The sequence below is a fragment of the Prionailurus bengalensis genome, chromosome C2 (assembly GCF_016509475.1).
Source record: "Prionailurus bengalensis isolate Pbe53 chromosome C2, Fcat_Pben_1.1_paternal_pri, whole genome shotgun sequence".
Lineage (NCBI taxonomy): Eukaryota > Metazoa > Chordata > Mammalia > Carnivora > Felidae > Prionailurus > Prionailurus bengalensis.
In genome coordinates this window covers 117,404,247-117,422,751 of record NC_057350.1, presented here as the reverse complement: position 1 = coordinate 117,422,751, position 18,505 = coordinate 117,404,247, and the positions used below count along the sequence as shown (strand labels likewise).

At 45.9% G+C, this 18,505-nt stretch overlaps 1 protein-coding gene and 1 long non-coding RNA gene across 3 annotated transcripts in view; both read left to right on the top strand.

Annotated features, from left to right (window-relative positions):
- The first annotated feature begins 12 nt into the window (after positions 1 to 12).
- On the top strand, positions 13 to 3,525 carry ZIC1 (Zic family member 1). Its single transcript, XM_043595190.1, has 3 exons — positions 13 to 1,029; positions 2,451 to 2,614; positions 3,301 to 3,525. Exons 1-3 carry the CDS (start codon positions 48 to 50, stop codon positions 3,496 to 3,498), a joined length of 1,344 nt encoding a protein of 447 aa, XP_043451125.1. The 5' UTR covers positions 13 to 47; the 3' UTR covers positions 3,499 to 3,525.
- A 7,653-nt stretch (positions 3,526 to 11,178) lies between these two features.
- LOC122491881 overlaps positions 11,179 to 18,505 on the top strand; it is a 94,409-nt gene continuing 87,082 nt past the window's right edge. For both annotated transcript variants that reach the window (XR_006299472.1, XR_006299473.1), the window contains exon 1: positions 11,179 to 11,459. This is a non-coding gene — a long non-coding RNA (uncharacterized LOC122491881). The remainder of the gene's footprint in view (positions 11,460 to 18,505) is intronic.

Below are 18,505 nucleotides of genomic sequence, written 5' to 3'. Positions count from 1 at the left end.
AGGGTGGGGGGGGCGGGGGAGGCCGGGGCTCGCCCCGAGCAGCCACGATGCTCCTGGACGCCGGCCCCCAGTACCCCGCGATCGGCGTGACCACCTTTGGCGCGTCCCGCCACCACTCGGCGGGCGACGTGGCCGAGCGCGACGTGGGCCTGGGCATCAACCCGTTCGCCGACGGCATGGGCGCCTTCAAGCTCAACCCCAGCTCGCACGAGCTGGCCTCCGCCGGCCAGACGGCCTTCACGTCTCAAGCGCCCGGCTACGCGGCTGCCGCGGCCCTGGGCCATCACCACCACCCGGGCCACGTCGGCTCCTATTCGAGCGCAGCCTTCAACTCCACGCGGGACTTTCTGTTCCGCAACCGGGGCTTTGGCGACGCGGCAGCGGCAGCCAGCGCTCAGCACAGTCTGTTCGCTGCTTCAGCTGGAGGCTTCGGGGGCCCACACGGTCACACGGACGCCGCGGGCCACCTCCTCTTCCCTGGCCTTCACGAGCAGGCGGCGGGCCACGCGTCGCCCAACGTGGTCAACGGGCAGATGAGGCTTGGCTTCTCCGGGGACATGTACCCGCGGCCCGAGCAGTACGGCCAGGTGACCAGCCCGCGTTCGGAGCATTATGCAGCACCGCAGCTGCACGGCTATGGGCCCATGAACGTGAACATGGCCGCGCATCACGGCGCCGGCGCCTTCTTCCGTTACATGCGCCAACCCATCAAGCAGGAGCTCATCTGCAAGTGGATCGAGCCAGAGCAGCTGGCCAACCCGAAAAAGTCGTGCAACAAAACTTTCAGCACCATGCACGAGCTGGTCACGCACGTCACCGTGGAGCACGTCGGCGGACCTGAGCAGAGTAACCACATCTGCTTTTGGGAGGAGTGTCCGCGCGAGGGCAAGCCCTTCAAAGCCAAATACAAACTGGTCAACCACATCCGCGTGCACACGGGCGAGAAGCCCTTCCCCTGCCCCTTTCCTGGCTGTGGCAAGGTCTTCGCGCGTTCTGAGAACTTAAAGATCCACAAAAGGACGCACACAGGTACGAAAACGCTGTTCTTGAATCCTCACCCCTCATCCCGGGTCTGGGACCCGAAATCCAAAAGTCAGCGGCCGGGGCGCACAAACCCGGCCGCGATTGGGTCTGGGCGTCATTTTCCAGTAGGCAGGCAGTGAAAAGTGTGTGCTGCTTTTTTTGTTGTTGTTGTTGTTGTTTTCAGTTTGAGGCTTGACATTATGAAGAGGTATAGAAAGGATCGGACAAGATGTATCTAGGAATATAGATTTTAAAATGAGGACTAAAAAGCCTGGGAGAGCAGAGAGACAAGCCCAGCTTTGCGGAGACCTTGGTGCGCGCGAAGCCGAGAGAGGTGGCAGGCTCTCGGCGGCGGAGGCGCCAGCCGCTCCAGCTGCAGATAAATCTAAACGTTTGCTTCCAGCCAACATCTCTCTCCACGCACCTTAGTGAGGACTTTGTCAAAGGAAGGAACTGAGAAAATTGGAAGAGATAGGACGAAGGCGCAGAGAAAGAAACAAAAACCGAAAGGGGGGGCGGAGGATTGAAAGCAAGTAAGTTGGGCCTGAGGAGGCTTTTGGAGACTTCTGCATAAAGAGCCCAATTTTAGCAGTGACTTGATTTTGAGTAGGCTTGAAGAGTTGGGATAGTCGGCCGAAGGCGAAGTCTTTTTTTGTCAATTAGATTCTATGAGGTAGTTTTCAAAACACCGAATATTCTGCATTGGCCTTTAAAAATAAAGAGACCGGTCGGGAACAGTTAAAAGAAAAGTTCGCGGCGAGCTCAAGGCTGTGGTCTGAGTCCCAGGCCATTCCAGGCCTCTAGCGCCAACAAGGCCGGGAATCCTGTCTGCTTTCCCATTCTGGTTTGCCGGGGTGATTTCTGTGAACCGCGTTTGGAACTTGGGGTTTAATGCCGGAGTGAGGGAAGAATTTGCGGCGCCGAGCTCTCGGCCCCGATTACCTTATAAAATGTGAGTGTGTGTAGGGGGTGGGGTGGGGTGGAGGAGGCGACCAGGGGGGTGCGGAGCATCGGGGAGGGGGTAGGGGGTGGAGAGAAGAGCAAAACAGCAGGAGAAGCAGCTCGCGATGTGAAAATTAGAAACCAAGAGCTAGGTAGAAGCCGCCGCCGGAAATCGTCTGTATAGCCTCAGGCAGAAAAACCAGCAGTCAGACCTGCTGCTGCTCTGGGATCTAGAAAAACTACCACTACTTATAATAATACTAAAAAATTAAATCCGGATCTGATTGGATTAGGAGTTAAAATGGTTCAGATACCAATAATTCCGCTGAAGATATAAGACTTTATTGAAGACCCAGGTTTTTGAACTTGCAAAGAATTAACACTGGGCTGCTTTGTTTTGGTTTTTATTTCTTCCATGGTTTATATTTTTAAAAACAGTTGCAGGATTTGTTCTAATCAGACTTCTTTCTTGCCTTTCGCACCAGGGGAGAAGCCCTTCAAATGCGAGTTCGAAGGCTGCGACCGACGCTTTGCCAATAGCAGCGACCGCAAGAAGCACATGCACGTGCACACGAGCGACAAGCCCTATCTTTGCAAGATGTGCGACAAGTCCTACACGCACCCCAGCTCGCTGCGCAAACACATGAAGGTAATCGCCGCGCTCTCGCTGCCCGCCTTCGAGCCGGGGCCTGCCCTGCTCTTCGTCCAGGGTCGGGCGGCGAGTCAGGGTCGCCGGCGGGAGGAGCGGGGGCGCAGGCAGACAGGAACCGGTCCCACTTTGCTGAGTGGGGCCGGGCGGAGAGGGCAGGGGCTCGAAAGGGGGGGGGGATGGGGGCACCCCAGGGCGTTCTAAGTTCACCGCCGAATGAGAAAAGTAAAAAGCAGTGTGCACTGGAGCAGAAGCCGCGGCAGTTTGGCCCAGGTAGGGAGGGCTGTACCGGCGGGCTGGCTCTGCCGAAGCTGCCGCCATTGGAGCCGCCGGCGTCGGCAGAAGAGTTGGGCTCTTGCGCGCAGGCCTGAGCGTTTGCTTACCTAACTCTGAGCAAGCAAAGTCCAGCGGCTGCGGGAGGGACCATCGCGGGCTCTGGCCTCCAGTCCAGCCTCTCTCTTCCCAGTTCCATTTTTCTTTTGTGAGTCCCGGGGGCGCTGTGCCTCTCTGGAGCGCTGCCTTCGCAGGGCGGAGGCGGGCAAGCCTCCCTCCGGCCCGCCAGGCCTCCCGCGAGCTGCACGGGATTCAGCGCGGCGTGGGGAGGCGGCCCGCGGCCTTCACCCCTGCTGGGCGGCCGCCGCGCGCGCGCTCGGTGTCTCCGTAAAAACGCGACTTTATTCCCGCAGGTCCACGAATCCTCCTCGCAGGGCTCGCAGCCTTCGCCCGCCGCCAGCTCCGGCTACGAGTCCTCCACGCCGCCCACCATCGTGTCTCCCTCCACAGACAACCCGACCACCAGCTCCCTGTCGCCCTCCTCCTCCGCAGTCCACCACACAGCCGGCCACAGCGCGCTCTCTTCCAATTTTAATGAATGGTACGTTTAAATTCAGAAACAAAACACCGAGCAAAACCCTATTTAAGAGACTGAACACACACGTACACAAAATATTACTGAATGAACCCTGCGAATCAACACAGCCCCCCCACCCCCTCGCCCCAGACCCCGCAGTCCTATTTTTTTTTAACCTGCCAAAAGACCCAGGACCGAGTAAGAGAAAGAATACCCCAAACCTTTTATTTTTTTTCCTTTCTTTCTTTCTTTTTCTTTGATTTATCTTTTTCTTTTCCTTTTTTTTTCTTTTCCTTTTTTTTCTTTTCTTTTTTTTTTTTTTGGCAAAGGTTTGGTAGCCGAGGGGCGGGAGGGTGGTCGAGGAGAAGGCGGCCACCTGACCAAGTGCCGCCAACCCCGACCGAGGGCCAGTTTCTCGTCGGAATCGAACAGGCTCTCTGGGCTTCCGTTTTTGTTTTTTGTTTGTTTTTTTTTTTTTGTTTTTCTTTGCATTCTTGTAAATACAGAATTACTAGCTTAAAAAATGTACTGTTGGATTCTGTAAATAGTTATATCTCGGTTGGAGCGGGCGGGTGGGTTCGTGGCGTTGTGGTCTTTGCATTGGGGGAGGGGGGAGGGGCTGGGTGGGTGGGGGAGGGGAGGGAGGGTGGGCGGCCGAAAGCCAACTGTTTGTACTGAATGGCAAGAATGTTCTAGTAAATGTGTACCAAAATGTGAATTACTTTGTACGATTTCAGTCTCCACGTCGACCTAACAGAATATTATTGGTATTAATGTGCTTTTTTTTTTTTTTTTTTTTGTATAAAGTGCAAACATTTCGTCCCAAAGTCTAAGTACTTTAGTGCAGTAAAATGTTGTTTCACGTCCTGTCAAGAATTCGTATAGTACGAGCCTGGATCTGCGTGTCAAACTGTTCCATTTGTTTATGTAAAGTGATATTAAAAAAGATATAAACTATAACTGTCCGTTGCTTTTGGCAAAAGATACAACCACATAATGTATATAATTCCTAGTTTCCATATTTATCCGCATGTAAAGGGCCGGTTTATTCATGTTACAGCTATTCAATATTTATGGCTAGAAAAACTCGTATGTACACTTTAGTTTCCAGAACTGTTTGGTAACCTTTCGTACCTTATTAAAGATTCTTAAATCTCAGTGATTGTGGTAGGAATTTCTTCTTCACCCCCAGCAACCTGCTGCCTCTTCGGCCAGCTTTAGTGGGTCTTGAGAAAAGCTTTCCAGTCTCCCTCGCCTTTCTTTTCTGTCATCGCAGGTCGTATAAACGTGATAAATGAACGCTACCCTGCTGGCTCTCCGAGAGGGTGTAATTAGTATTTATATCAAAATTTATGAAACAAATTTTCGGCCGCTGTATAATTTAAATGACCTTTGCAGACGTAGAATAACAACCATAAAAATAACAGAAATAGATTGCACAGGCGACATCAATATTAATGTAGGTGAATTGTCAGAAGCTCAGGGGCTCACTCTGCAGTGTTGCAAATGAACTTGAAGCAGAGGGTTCCACTGCCCCCCAAATTAAATTCCCCGGGCTGAAACCGACTTGCAGATTTACAATATCATATTTTAAATTGCTGTCTTCAATTAAACCATTTACGGCTATAACTAATTTTCAGGATGTTGATGCATGCTTTTACAGACCTTCCTTCTTTGTACAAAAGTAAACGTCCATAAAGCGTCTTACTTATATTTCTTCAAACGTGATGCTAATTTAAATTAATTACTTCCTATGATATGTTATTATTCCTATAATTTTGCCACTGTTATTAGTTCTTTCAAAAATACATCTAGGGAAGAGAATTATTTTATGTAATTTGATTATCTTTCTATCTCTTTTATTTATTTCTCATTTACTTAAGAAATTCGTTCCATTGGCTGGCGTTGATACAGTAAATTTGTAAATGAGGAGACAATATAAAAAATCTAAATTACTTGTGCTTAATGACTGTAGCAGAACGCCTTTTCTCTAAATCAGATTGTCTTTCTTGCAGTTTAGTTTGATAGATTTGCAAGCTATGCTGCTCCTTCGAAGTTAGCTGCGCTGGTAGGAACGCGAGCTTCTTTGTCTCTGGTTGTAGCTTGCATGATCGCCCCATTAAGCAGACAACGTAGGAGAGATCACAAATCAGGGCCTTGGCTGTAGCTGCAAGGGTGTGGATGTGTCAGAGCAGGAGGCAGAAACTGACCTCACTGTGGGCAAGGATGAACCTGGACCTGCTTTTTTAATATACTCTGTGTTTCAGGGAATCACAGGCCATATTGACTCAGTGAAGCAAAGTAAGAGGGGGAAACCCTACAAAAGTGTAAGAACCCCTTCAGATACTCACATCTATTTTAAAGTGACATTAATTTTTCAGAGTATGCCATTGACCAATTACAAAATCAAAATGTTAAATTCTCTTTAAAAATTCTTTGTTGACGTGGCTTTTCATTTATTGCCATTTGTATTTGTCACTTTTAGCTGACAAAGTTTTATTGGTGGAAGGGATTGCTGCACTTTATTTAGCACATGGAAAACTGGAGATGGTGGTGTTTAACTTTTTAAAAAATACTATTGTGATTCTAAGAGTAAATATCAACCTTCCATGAAAAGAGCGCCACCTTGCAAGGTTTGGCGATATTTAAGGACGTTGAACACCTACATAAGCATTGCTTCTAACTCCTAAGATTTGTGAGACCAAAAGCTGGCCCCAATTGGCTTTGGAGGTTCCAGATTGATTAACAGTGTAGTACTTGAAGTGATACCAGACATTAGGCCCAATAATTTTTTTAAACATGGAAAGAAGAATAAAGATAGCTCCATCTCTCTAGGAAAGTCAGATAAACACCTCAATTAATAATCCTTTCTCTTCCCATTAGGAATCAGAATGTCTGGGAGCCTGACATGAGTATTTATGACAATGATCACAATCACAATAATAACAATACTTTTTAACTTTTTTAGTATATTTGAGAAGATAGTAAATGAGTGCATTTTTTCTTTTGACCATTCATAAAAGCAGTTGACTTCAAATTTGGAAATATAAATGTGTCATTATTTGTTATGTTCCTGGTTATTTAATATTGTATAATAATTATACTATGATACATGATTTAAGTAGGATATTTTAAATATAAATTTTAGGGGTCAATATTTACTCTAAAAAAAACATTTGAGGAATACTGTCTGTGTCTGTGAATAACACTCACAGGAAAGGAACTTTTACAGCAGAAGCCAATATTTATGCCAAAGCCCCTTATGCTTTCTTTTCTCCAACACCCACCACAAAGAAAAAGTCATTAATGATGTAGGTCGCTTAAAAAAAATGCTTCAAACTTAAATGTAGCCTATTATTTTGCTGGTACCTTTAATGTCTGCTTCTTGAGATGTATTCTTCATACTTTTCTTCATGGGCTATTAGGTTTTGAAATACATGAATGTGAACAGCGAGATATATTGTTAGACCCTATTTAGCAGGAGCACAGGATGCTGCAAATGGCTGGTTTCTGTGTGTAGCTGTAGATTTTGGTTTAGGTAGAAAGCCATCCTGATTCATATTTCAACTGCATTGTAATCTGGATACTACCAAATGATTGGAACAGCTGACAAGTTATTAAAAAGTTATATTGTGTCAACAAAAAAATGCCTAAGTACAAGCAATCATATTTGAGAAATGAAGAGAAATGAGTTGTGGTTTGTGTGTGTGTACATTTACAGAATAAGCATATAAATATACAAGCACCATTTATATGGGGGCTAAGTAATTTTCAACCATTTCAGATCCTTTGTTTTCTTCTTCAAAAGCTACCCCCAACTGCTTTAAGCATTTGCAGCTGATGATTTTGATTTTTTAAAGTCAAGCATTCAAGTTAACCTTTAAGAAGCAAACCACCTCCAAAAGAAAGATGTAACCTTTCAATTGGCCCATATGCTTATCATTTTTTTTCTTTTTCTTTCTTTCTTTCTTTTTTTTTTTTTTCTTTAGCTGACAATGAAAATAGCACTAACCTTCTTTGGTGATGGGCCTGGCATTTAGATGTTTCTATTTGTTGATTGTGAAGTTTTCTCAGAACTTTTAAGGGCTGGCAACAGAACTGTACTCCCCAGCTCTGAAGCCTTCCAGACAGCCCATTTTTGAGGCCAAGATGTAACCAGTGTGCTGGATCCCTTGTGAATCAGTGCTGGTGTAGTTAGTACCTAAACATACTGCTTTCCAGGAAGAAGCTTGGAGAAGGCCCTGGTCCCTAAAGAACAGCATCAGTTTAAGATGGGTTGGGGAGTAACTATATATGGTCTGGCAAACTCAAAAGGAAAGCCCTGAGCTTGGGCTTTTGATTATTTGTGAACTAGATATGAAACCATCAGATTTCAGAGATTCCCAATTCACATTTCTTTCTCTTTTTTTAATGTGAAATACTAATTAGAAATTTATCTCCTCTCTAGATACAGAGTTCTCACTTCCTCCTAGCACCAAGTGTAGTTCTTAGAACCTTGTGTTATTATTGGCTTAAAAAAAAAAAAAAGTCTTGCTTTCATAAAGATGGTCACAGTTGACAGCACTCTCTGGTTTTAGAATTTTTTAAAATAGAGGGGCAATGAAAAGATATATCCCATCTATGCCAGTTGAGCCACTAAAGGTTGACATTATCTATGGTACTCTTTCAGCTTTTACCACCTCATTCACCATCAGTAATATGTATCCATTCAAACTGGTTGGATATAGAAAGTAATACTTTATAAGGATACCTATATATATATTTTTCAAGTGACAATTACTAGTTTGGGGCTAGAAAAAATAAAAAATGTTAACAACTTCCTATGACATGTCACATTTGAGCCTTTTCTTCAAAGTTTATTGCAAATATAATGGTGTAATATACACAGAGAATGGGCAATATTATCCATTAATCTATGCAAGACTGGTTGCTCCAGAGTCTCTGCCTAAGCAAGAGGCAACAAGACCAGGCCAAACCAGGGACTATTTATACCATGCAAGCTGAATTCTGGCATTAGTTCCTAACGTTTATTTCCACTTTAGAGGAGGAGCTAGAACAGTATAAAGTTTCCAATTGATGTTAAATTGGAGGTGGGTTTCTCAAGAATGAGAAATAAGAGTTAGCTATCCAGTATGGAAATAACATTGTCTGGCAGCGAAGATGCTAGAGACTTAAAACTGTCAACTGTCCACAATATTTTGGCTGCCTCTAATGGTTGCAGGGCATCTCTAGTAAATGCAGGGAAATTCACTGGTTGTGAAACTTACACAGTGATATTTTCACCTACAGCACCTACAGCCTACTCTTAAGTGTGGATATAAACTTATGGGAATCGTATCTTTAAAAAAAAAAAAAAAGCCTCCAGACGTTTGAAGGCGAGATACCTTAGCAAATCTATCCTTTGTGTAACAATTTTCATTAAGCTACAGAAAACATAAGGACGTAAAGACAGTGAGAGAAGCTCACATCTTGATTCCTTTTTAAAAATCATCTGTCCACTCGGAAAAACCCTAGCTTCTCGCAAAGCAAACTGAGTTGTGGAGGAAGGTAAAACCAAGAGAATGGCGTGGGTGAGTCTATGTGTCAAGGGAGATTTTTGTCCTAGAGAATTTCCTGAAAATATATAAACACAGGGGTTGGGGGTGGACGTGTGCGTCGGGGGTGGAGGGTGCGCAACAGCAAGACTTCCCCACAGCACCACCACCAAAGGCCAGGCGGTCAGCTTTTGAGGGGCCCTTTGCGCCACCCTGCAGGCCAGCGGGGCGCTTTCCAAGTCGCTGCCGCGGGCTGGGGCTGCGTCTGGGAACGCAGTGCGCATGCGCGGCCCGCGGCCCGCGGTTCCACGTGCTGATGAATATGCAGCAGGCGCCTTTGCCCACGCGGGCTGCGGAGGGAACCTCTCAGAGGCTCAGGCCTGTGAAAGCCGCCGGCCGGGCTGCCAAAATAGTGCGGCGAGGAAGCTGCACGTGTTTGTTTTCAAGCCGCGCTGGTTTAAGTGAGTTCACAAAGCCAGGCAGACAGAGTAGGCTCGAGCCTAAGCTCGCAGAACTTATTAAGAACCGAAAGCTGAGCCGGCCAGGCAGTCTCCCTTACCCCGAGGGCCTGCGAGGTGCGAGAGTCCCAGACGAGAGCCAAGTCCGCTGAGGATTCCTCCACCTCCCGTCCCCACCCAAACCGGAAGCTGGCATCCTGGCTCTTCTCATCCCTTAGCTCCTAGACGGGGCACTCTCCCCTCTGCCCATAGAGAGAACCCAAGCCTGAGATGGTGGGAGGGGGGAGCAGGCAGTAGGGGTTTCCTAGTGCCCACTTCTTTGCCCAGATATAGGCCTGAATGTCCCCCTGTCTGTCTCTCTCCCCCTTTCCTTTCTCTCTCCTGGTCCCTCTTCCTCTTTCTGTGCCCTAGCCCTAGTTACCCATTTAGGGGGTTAGCAGGAGCTTGCTCTAAGGTTTTCATTTGACCCTTCCCAAATAATGCTCGTCAGCTCGCTTGTCTAGGAGCTGATGTAGTTCTGTTAACCTCAAACGTGCTTATGTGATGACTGGTGGAGGAACTGCCCTGGCTGAGAGACCTGGCAAGTGTAGGGTTTGCTGAGAGACATCCGGAGTTCAGGCGCTGGTGACATTCTTGGGGTTCTGCACGGTGCATGACATTTTGTGGCCAATGTGCTGACAGTTCCAGAGCGAGTGAATAACCTGTCTGGTGGAGTGACCAACGCTTTTAAACAAAGGGGAGGGGTGGTGGAAGGCCCTTGGATCATTCTATTCTCAGACGCCTATAGAGTCCTGTCTTTGAGTGTGTTGGTCAAAATCCTAGGTCCCATGGCATCAGATAATGGCTGCCACAGGTTCTAATCTTCAGGATTTTACTTTTAACTGAACGGGTGGACCCATTCCATGACACCCATCCCTCTTGCTTCCTCCACTGCCAACAGGAGAGGCCTTGTGCCACTGCAGTCTTACTGAGGGCCAGCTTCACCCTACCAGTTCTGATGGGGGGCCGTAGCATCATTCCAGCTGACAGTCACCAGTCGCCAAGTCTTCCGCTGAAGGGTGCAGCCGAGAGGGGTTTTGGAAACGTTCCTGCCAGGACGAGGCCTTTTCTCTTTGCCAGCCTTTAGGTCTCAGAGTTCGATAATACAAAGATGGTTTGAGAAGAGCCTCACGGACCTGGATCCACAGAAGCCTGGCAGAAGCCCCTCACTCCCACACCCAGGGACTTGGCGGAACGGGCTGGAGCAAGGGGTTCTCTTGTCTGAGGTCCCCGGAGGCCAGAGCGTCCAACGTTTAGTCCCGGGTGCAAAATCCCTTGATCCACTGAACCCCTGCCACAAGAGCCACCTCACGGGAAACCCTTCGCGATTTGGGTCCTTTTGTGTTTAAACGTGTTATGGGGAGGGCGATTCCACGGACTCCATGCTAATGATGAAGACCTGTGTCGGGCACACTCTGAGCAGAAAGCTCAAACCCAGCGTGGGTTCCTGCGTTCCTCCCCAAAAGGCCAAAGCCCAAAGAACCCTTTTCATTTGGCGAGGGGCTTGACGAAAGGGAGGGGCGTAGGCGGGAGCGGGCCGGGGTCTGCAAGCCAGCGGCCGGACGCGACGGACTTGCCCGGCTGCTCAGCTTGGCCGCCAGCATCAGTGCCTGCGACTTGGTTGTTTCCTCTCCGGCCAGAGAGTGGGGACGCTTCTCCCCCCCCCCCCCCCCCCACGGCGCCTCGGGGTCGGCGCCAGAGGCCCAGAGGCTCTGGCCTGATGGAGGCGAGGCAGGCTCTGTGGCCTCCCCGGGTCAGTCCGAGTTTAGTCTGCGGAGGCGACGGCGGGGGAGCTGGCCGGGGCCAAGATGGACCCCAAACCAGACAGGCGCTTTCCCCCCCACCCCCACCCCCACCCAACCACTCGCGCCTTAGTCCCTGCCCATATTGCCCGTCTCCGGTAGGACTATCTGCCCGGCTTCTGTCTGCTGCCAACCTTGCCCGAAACCTAGACCCCAGACTTGGTAAGTCGCGTTCTTCCCCCACCCCGCCCTGCCACCTTCCTAGCGGACTGGGCCCGCGACTTCGTGCACGCGCGTGGCCCGAGGCGCGCGCTGAGAAGTTGGGCTGGTTTGGAGCAGCCGCGCGAATCCGGCCTCTGCGGCTGGTGTGTATGAACGCCTAGGACCTCAAGGTAGTGAGAAATGTCGCGGGGCTCTCCAGTGAGGCGGGAGCAAAAAGGGTCCAGCCTCGCTCCCCTGGATCCTCTTTGTCCCTCTGGACACCAAAAGCTACCTTTTAAGAATAAGCTTTCTGCTGGTCTCTAAAGAGAGAGAGCGAGAGCGAGAGGAGAGAGTGAGAGGAGAGAGAGAGAGAGAGAGAGAGAGAGAGAGAGTTGGGGGAGTATGGGGGAGGAAAACTGTCCCTTCCCTAAAGCAGTGTCTAATCCCTAAGGTCTCCCACAAAGTTTACTCAGAGGTTTCATTCGAATGCTGTGAAGTCCTTGTCGTTGTTGTTGTTGTTACTATTTTAAGTGAAGATTTCTAAGTCACGCTTCTCAAATATACGTGCCTCTTGAGGACATTTCGACAATTACCTTGTCCACTAACTCCACTCCCTTCCCCTGGAAAAAAAAATAAACGTAATTTTTCAGTAGTTGCCCTAGGACCCATCGTTTACATGTCACTAATGTGAAGAAAGAAGGAAAGAAAGAAAAGCAGCCTTGGTGTTTCTCGCTGGAACTCTGTGTGCTCTATTATTGAAACGTGAAAGATGGATTTTGGGGGGGAGGGGTAGGCAGGGCTCTGGAAGAGTGCTTTTGAACCGTGCTGCCCTGTTGCACGGGACTGACCTTTGGCTGACACGGCCACGGAGCGGGCCGTTCGTTAACGAGGATTTGATACATTAGACATTCGAGCTGGGCGTGTAAACCCACACTCTGAATCCAGATTTTGCTCAAATTAGTGTACGAGGAAATGATCTTTTTAAGTCCCGAGGCTTAACCAAATGTCAGGAGGGCCAATCGCTGCCTGAAAAGGGCAGTGGAGGACACAGGGTAAAAGACACATTCCTGGCTCCTTAAAAAATAAACAAAACAAAACCAAAAAGCCTTCTCTGAATAATTCCTGAAATCTCCCAAGTCACCACTTGGACGAAATGCTTATAAATAAAGCTAATCATTCGTTCTAATAAATTCTGTTGTGTTAAATCCTAATACTAAGCAAGACTGTGAAGGCAGCGGCACAGTTAGGGCAATAATCCTTTTCTGAGATCCGTATATTTTGAGATGCTGTTTTACTCGGTGGAGATACTGGAGTATGACAATTTATATCCGCCAGGCAGTGGGGCACACACAGAGGAGGGAGTCACAGATTTTAAAGCCGTTTCAAAGTTGACGCGTCCCTCAATTTGATTTGGTTCGATTTGTCTCCAGACGTTGGAGCCCGGAAAGGGAAGGCAGGCTGGCCACCAGCACCCTGGCCTGGAGCGCAGCGGCCGCACGGATGGGGCAGAGGTTGGGGACTTTGCTGTGGCCACTTGCAGGGTGCGGCGGCTCCCGCGGTATTTATTGACTGATTCGGGAAGGTGTCATTATATCTAAGCTCACATTAAAGCTCGAACTTAAAAAAAAAAAAAAAAAGAGTACTGCCAGAAAATGCTTTTCTTTTCTTTCCCCCAATAGCAGAGCCCGCTGTTGTCAGTTGGAAAGGGGGGAGAAATTCTCTCCTGTCGAAGTTTCCAGCCACTCAAGGAGTGGAAGGGGGAGGGCGAAGCGAAACGGTGTTCTTGCTCTGTACCTGGCAACCCTCTAACCGCTGGCTTCTTCACGTTGCTGTCCTGGGGAGAGTATCGCAGAGGCAGACGCAGACGTTTTATGCACCTGAGTGCTGGGTTCTGCCGCTGGGTTTTGCTGGGTCTACGCAGGGGCGGTTCCTGGGATGCGGATTTAATCCAGGGGAAAACGTACACGAAACAGTTTTTGGCCTCCTATCTTTGCTTAGAGAGGCTCTGTCTCCATTCCTCGGTGTCCTCTGAGTGTAGATGAAAAGACGGAAAATTAAACGAGAAAGGCACTTACTATCATGGGAAAAAAAGATAGGTTAAAAATAAGGAATCTAGGGGAGAGAGGTCATTCTCCAAGAGCCTACGTTGAAGAAATACAGACAGGGCCTATGAGAGCTACAGGACTTGCTCCACAATGGGTTTTGTAGATAGCGTCCCCACGCACAGGCCGACGGCTCGCCAAATTCTGGTTCCCGACCCTTAGGACAAGGGCAACTGAGCCGGTTGAACACTTTTCGAGACGATAGACGTCCTGGCCCCCTTTGGAAAAACCACACCTTTCCAGACTCTTGAGAACCCCGCAGGCTTGAGAAGGTTGCAAAAATGGTCTAAGAGTTAAGAAGAGAATGGAGAAAGAAGGGAAAGGTTGGTAGAGGATGGAGAAAGGAAAGATTGTGGCCAGTTAACTGAGAGATCGAGTTCATTTTCCCCCAGTGGCGGGTCCCAGCACCCTCCTACCCAGTCTGCGATCACCAGTTACTGGTGCAAGGGCGAGACACTGCCCGGGACCACCAACTTCCGAGTTGTGTCAAGTTGAGGTGGAAACGGTGGATCTATTTCATTTTAAGGTCCACTTTTGGGAGTCGGTGGGATTACTACAATGCTGATGCTTGTAAGAGTGGAAGGAAGGAAGCACTTGCCGCTTACAGACTTGCTCCGAGTTTCTTTGGCCCCCTTCTCTACAGCCTCCACCCTCGTCTAGCCCCGGGAGCCTACACCTGGGTTTGGGCCTCTGGACCCGGTCGCAACTCTGGGGTACCCGCGAGTACCCCGGAGCCGTGAACCCTGAAGTTCTAAATGCGACGTGACTTACTGGCTGGCTTGAGGAAAGCCTCTTTCGCCCCTTCTGGGATATCATCCAGCCCTGCCCGGGGCTCCCTCCCCGAAACCCCCAAGGCCTCTGTAGGTCGGTCGGGGCCACCTTCGGGGCTGCTCGGGGGACCTGACGCAGGCCGCGCTGCCGCTGACGTCAGGGGCTCCCGATGGCCCGAACCCCAGTCCTGGCAACAAGGCGCCCGGCGTGGGCGTCATTAATTATTAGATGGTAAATATTGCAAAGAAAGCTCAAGCTATAATTCAGGTGGGATATATATATATATATATATATATATATATATATATATATATTTCGGTTTCTCAAAGCATAGTTACCAACTTCGCACCTTCTTGTGGTCCCGTCTGCCCTCTGGGTCCACACTTTTGTAGGTTTTAGCTCTTCACTTTGTAACTGGTTTTGGGGATTCTTGGTGGAAGCGCCAATATTTGTTCATGTGGGAACTGCATGGTTACAACTTCCCTGTAGATTCAAGCTTGAGGAGCTTAATCATCTCTATCAACCAAGGGGGTGAGATGTGTGTGGGCATTGCTTCATAAAGCTGGATCTAGGATGCTCACATCCCCTTTTCTGTTTCGTCAGATTCTTAGTCCGAGATCTCATACTATTATTGTTGTTGTTGAGTGAAAAGGAGGGGAAAAAAAACCCTATCAAACACCGACAGGGCCAAGGTAAATGAATAATGCCATTCGGTATCAGGAACAAAACCTTCCATTTGTAAAATCAAACACAGCTCTCCCTTTCTCTTTTGTTTTAAAAGGAATCACACCTATAATATCTACTTAAAATAGAATGTTAAGGAGCAGTAACTTCTTCAAAATAACACTCGTTCTCGGTGCTAGCTCTAATACATTTTAAAAATCCTTTCCCCGAGGATTACTGCCGAATAAACATAGGGCACAGCAGGGTCACTGTGGCACGAATTCTCTCTTGGGCTCTTCTCTACAAAAGGAAGAAAGAAATCATGCCATAGATGATGGAATTCCACAGGTGATGGTGAGGTGATTTTCTGGAAAAAGAATGAAATTATATAAGAATTAAACTAACCCATTTGAATCAAGACAATTTTCATAGGAGTGGAAACAATAGTCCACAAATTTAAGCGTCTTGCATATTATCTTACTTGTCATAAATAATTTCTCTGCAATTCTCTTGTTATAGTAGCTGTTTGAAAGATCCTGTATATAAAAATAAAGTTCACATGTATCACTGCATAAGACCAAGAAGTAGCAGCTCTCAAAAATATAAAATTATCTTCATACATATGAATATAAAATGTATTTGTCAGGATCCACAGGGCCAGAATGAAAAGCCTCTCTAGTTATATCTATAGGAGGTAGAAATATCCTGAAAAGTATTCTGAAAGGCAGGTAATTTGTTTAGTGTTTCACAGACAGAAAAACAACTGACCGAACTTTAATTTTTCTTTTGGAAGTTTTAGAGCCCTGCAGGCAGCTTTTGACTCAGAACTGTGATGGTGACCATTTTATTCTCAAGTTTATAATTTATTTTTAACCAATAGTTATGTGGTAAATATTTAACAAATATATACAATCTCTCAGAAGTGTGCAATAATTATTTTCTAAAATATGAGTAAAAATGGAGCTCACTCTTATACATCAGATACATATATTTGCAGTATTGAGAGCTTTGTGAAGGAGAATTTTAAAAAGTGTCAACAGTCACATTAGTAAATGTGCAAAATTCCGCAAGCATCCATCAATAAAAATTTCCAAGAATTGTGTACTAAATGTATATTAGAAAAGAGGTAACTGCACACAAAAAGAAAAATGAAAAGAAACCTCATTTAGGGAAATAAAAACAAACAAAGGTCCAGGGTCCATCATTTACTTTTTCTGCTATGATTATTATGTATTTCTATGGCTTGTTATACCTAGACTTTTCTTTAAAATTCCAAAAATGTGTGTTAGCTGGAATAAAAAATATTTGGAGTTGCGGACAACAGTTAATTGGCATTCAACAACTTCGGTGCTGTTTTCTATTTTACGTACTACTACTTTTATATACTACAAATCTTTCCAGAGAGTTCTGCTATTTTTGGTACAGCAGGCTGAAATTTATAGGCCTAAGATATATTCCAGACTATGTTTATAACACCCTGGCTGAGAAAAACCCTAGGATATTCATTAGATTTTTTTTTAAGTCAGCTAATATTATTACAGTTCCTGAATCAATAAATATTTACAGATTTAAGGCAATAATTGAATTGAAGGGCCACATTTGAAAGTCATTATGTGTGTGTGTATATCTTCAAATAAGTGATTTGTACAATTTAGACAATATCCTATGGAAGTTATGTGATTTTTCTGCTGCTTTAAACATGATTTCACTTGCTGACCTCGTGAAGTCAGTTGATATTCTTGGCTCTTACTTAGATTTGCACTTGTGAAATCAGTGTCCTAGACAAGATGCTCACTAAATTTTTATGTAGTCCTCAAAGTAGTGATTTCACTTAGTCTTGCTTATGGATTAAAAAAAGCAACAACAAAGCTTTTAACTTTTTATTTGTGAAAAAAAATAAACCAGGGAAATCTTAACTGATTTGGGATATAAATGAAATCAACTAGCAATTCCTATTGTAAAACCTCATTGTTAAGTTGTTTTTTTTTTTTTCCCTGAGAGTCTTGTTTCAGAAATGTGTTCTACTAAACAAGGAAGGCTACAGGAAACCTCTTTTTCTCCTTCTTAGTTTGAAAAGGAAATAAAATACATTTCCAGTGTTTTGTTTATGTGAATTACAAGGAGTATTTTCGTAAACAGGGGCAGAGGATGCTTAAGAGATGGAAACACTATTAAATTCAAATGTTTAAGAGCATGAACTTAGGAAGTGTAAACTAAGTTCTGGTCATATACAGATAGACGTATATTTGAAGGCGATACAAATCCCACCATGTAAGTAACAAGAATAAGAGGAAAACACAATGCTCCTGCACACTCTCCTCGCTAGATCAGTGTGAAGAGCTAAATATATTGAGTATATTATTCAATCCACAGGTTCTGCAGCTGTTGCTTGTTACTTACCTGTCAGCTAACTGCACTTGACTAGACCAATTAATTGATTAATTAATTACCCCGACAAACATTAGAGATAAGTATAGTTATTGTTAATAGAGACTATGTCATTTCAAAATTAAATTTCAAATGCTTTCTTCCTTCCAGGCATATAACAGGAGAAATATACACAGTTATTCAAAATGTAAGGTAAAATATGGTACTTGTCATAAGAGAGGCATACACAAAATTGGGGAATGTTTTACTTTTTCATTCTCTTTAGAAGATATTGGATGTCACTTGCTGCTTTAGAAAATCAGAACAAAATGTCGTATCACGGATTTTTCTTTCTCTTTCCTTCATGCCCTCTTTTGCTCCTTTTCCTTCTCTTTAGCTCCTCCTTCTTCTCTTCTTCTCTTCCTTGCTCTAGAACCTAAGGTAAAATGAAATTTTCAGAAGACCTTTCTCAGGATGGTGGCAGTGGTGTTGTGAGCTCACTGCCTGAATCCTTGCCAGGCCTTTGTCTTTTGGGGGAAGTTTTGTCCAAGTGCCCATCTGTAGTCAGCTAGCCTGGGCTCCCATGGATGGGCTTAAACTCTGGGAATGCTGGGATCTGGGGCTGGTCAGAGCTTTTCAGCAACCAGGGTGTCCATTTTAATGGTCGAAGTGGGTCAGACCAAGCAGAGACCAAGTTCTGACAACTCTAGGTAAATATCTGAAAAGAGAACACTGATTGGTCACCAGGACATTTACACTTTATAGAATTGAGCAGGGTTTCTCTCTTTTCTATTATTTGTTTGATCTAAATACAGATTCCCTTGTCACTAACAAATAAATCTTTTGTTTGTTTTCATTATGGTTCTTTTGTTCATTTTAATTCAGTTTTTAAAATATTCACTATAAAAGTGTCAGCATAGGACTAATTTTTCAAGACTATTTTTTGTTCTGAAATATTAAGCCATGTTTTCCCTTCCCCTAAGGCTGATGTGATTCTCTGGCAGTATTTTCCAAGGAAATTTTATGTCCACTTTATAACATTTGATAGTCACCCTATGAAACTAAGAAATAATTCATGTTTTCTGAAAAGGGTTCCAATCAGGTTCTTTAGAAGCTCAAAGTAGGACTAACCTGTAACCAATCAAAGAATTAGAGGTAACTGGT

Coding starts and splice junctions, on each gene's coding strand:
- ZIC1 (XM_043595190.1), top strand. CDS start 48: ATGCTCCTGGACGCCGGCCCCCAGTACCCCGCGATCGGCGTGACCACC. Junction 1,030..2,450: donor CCACAAAAGGACGCACACAG/GTACGAAAACGC, acceptor CTTTCGCACCAG/GGGAGAAGCCCTTCAAATGC. Junction 2,615..3,300: donor CGCTGCGCAAACACATGAAG/GTAATCGCCGCG, acceptor TTATTCCCGCAG/GTCCACGAATCCTCCTCGCA.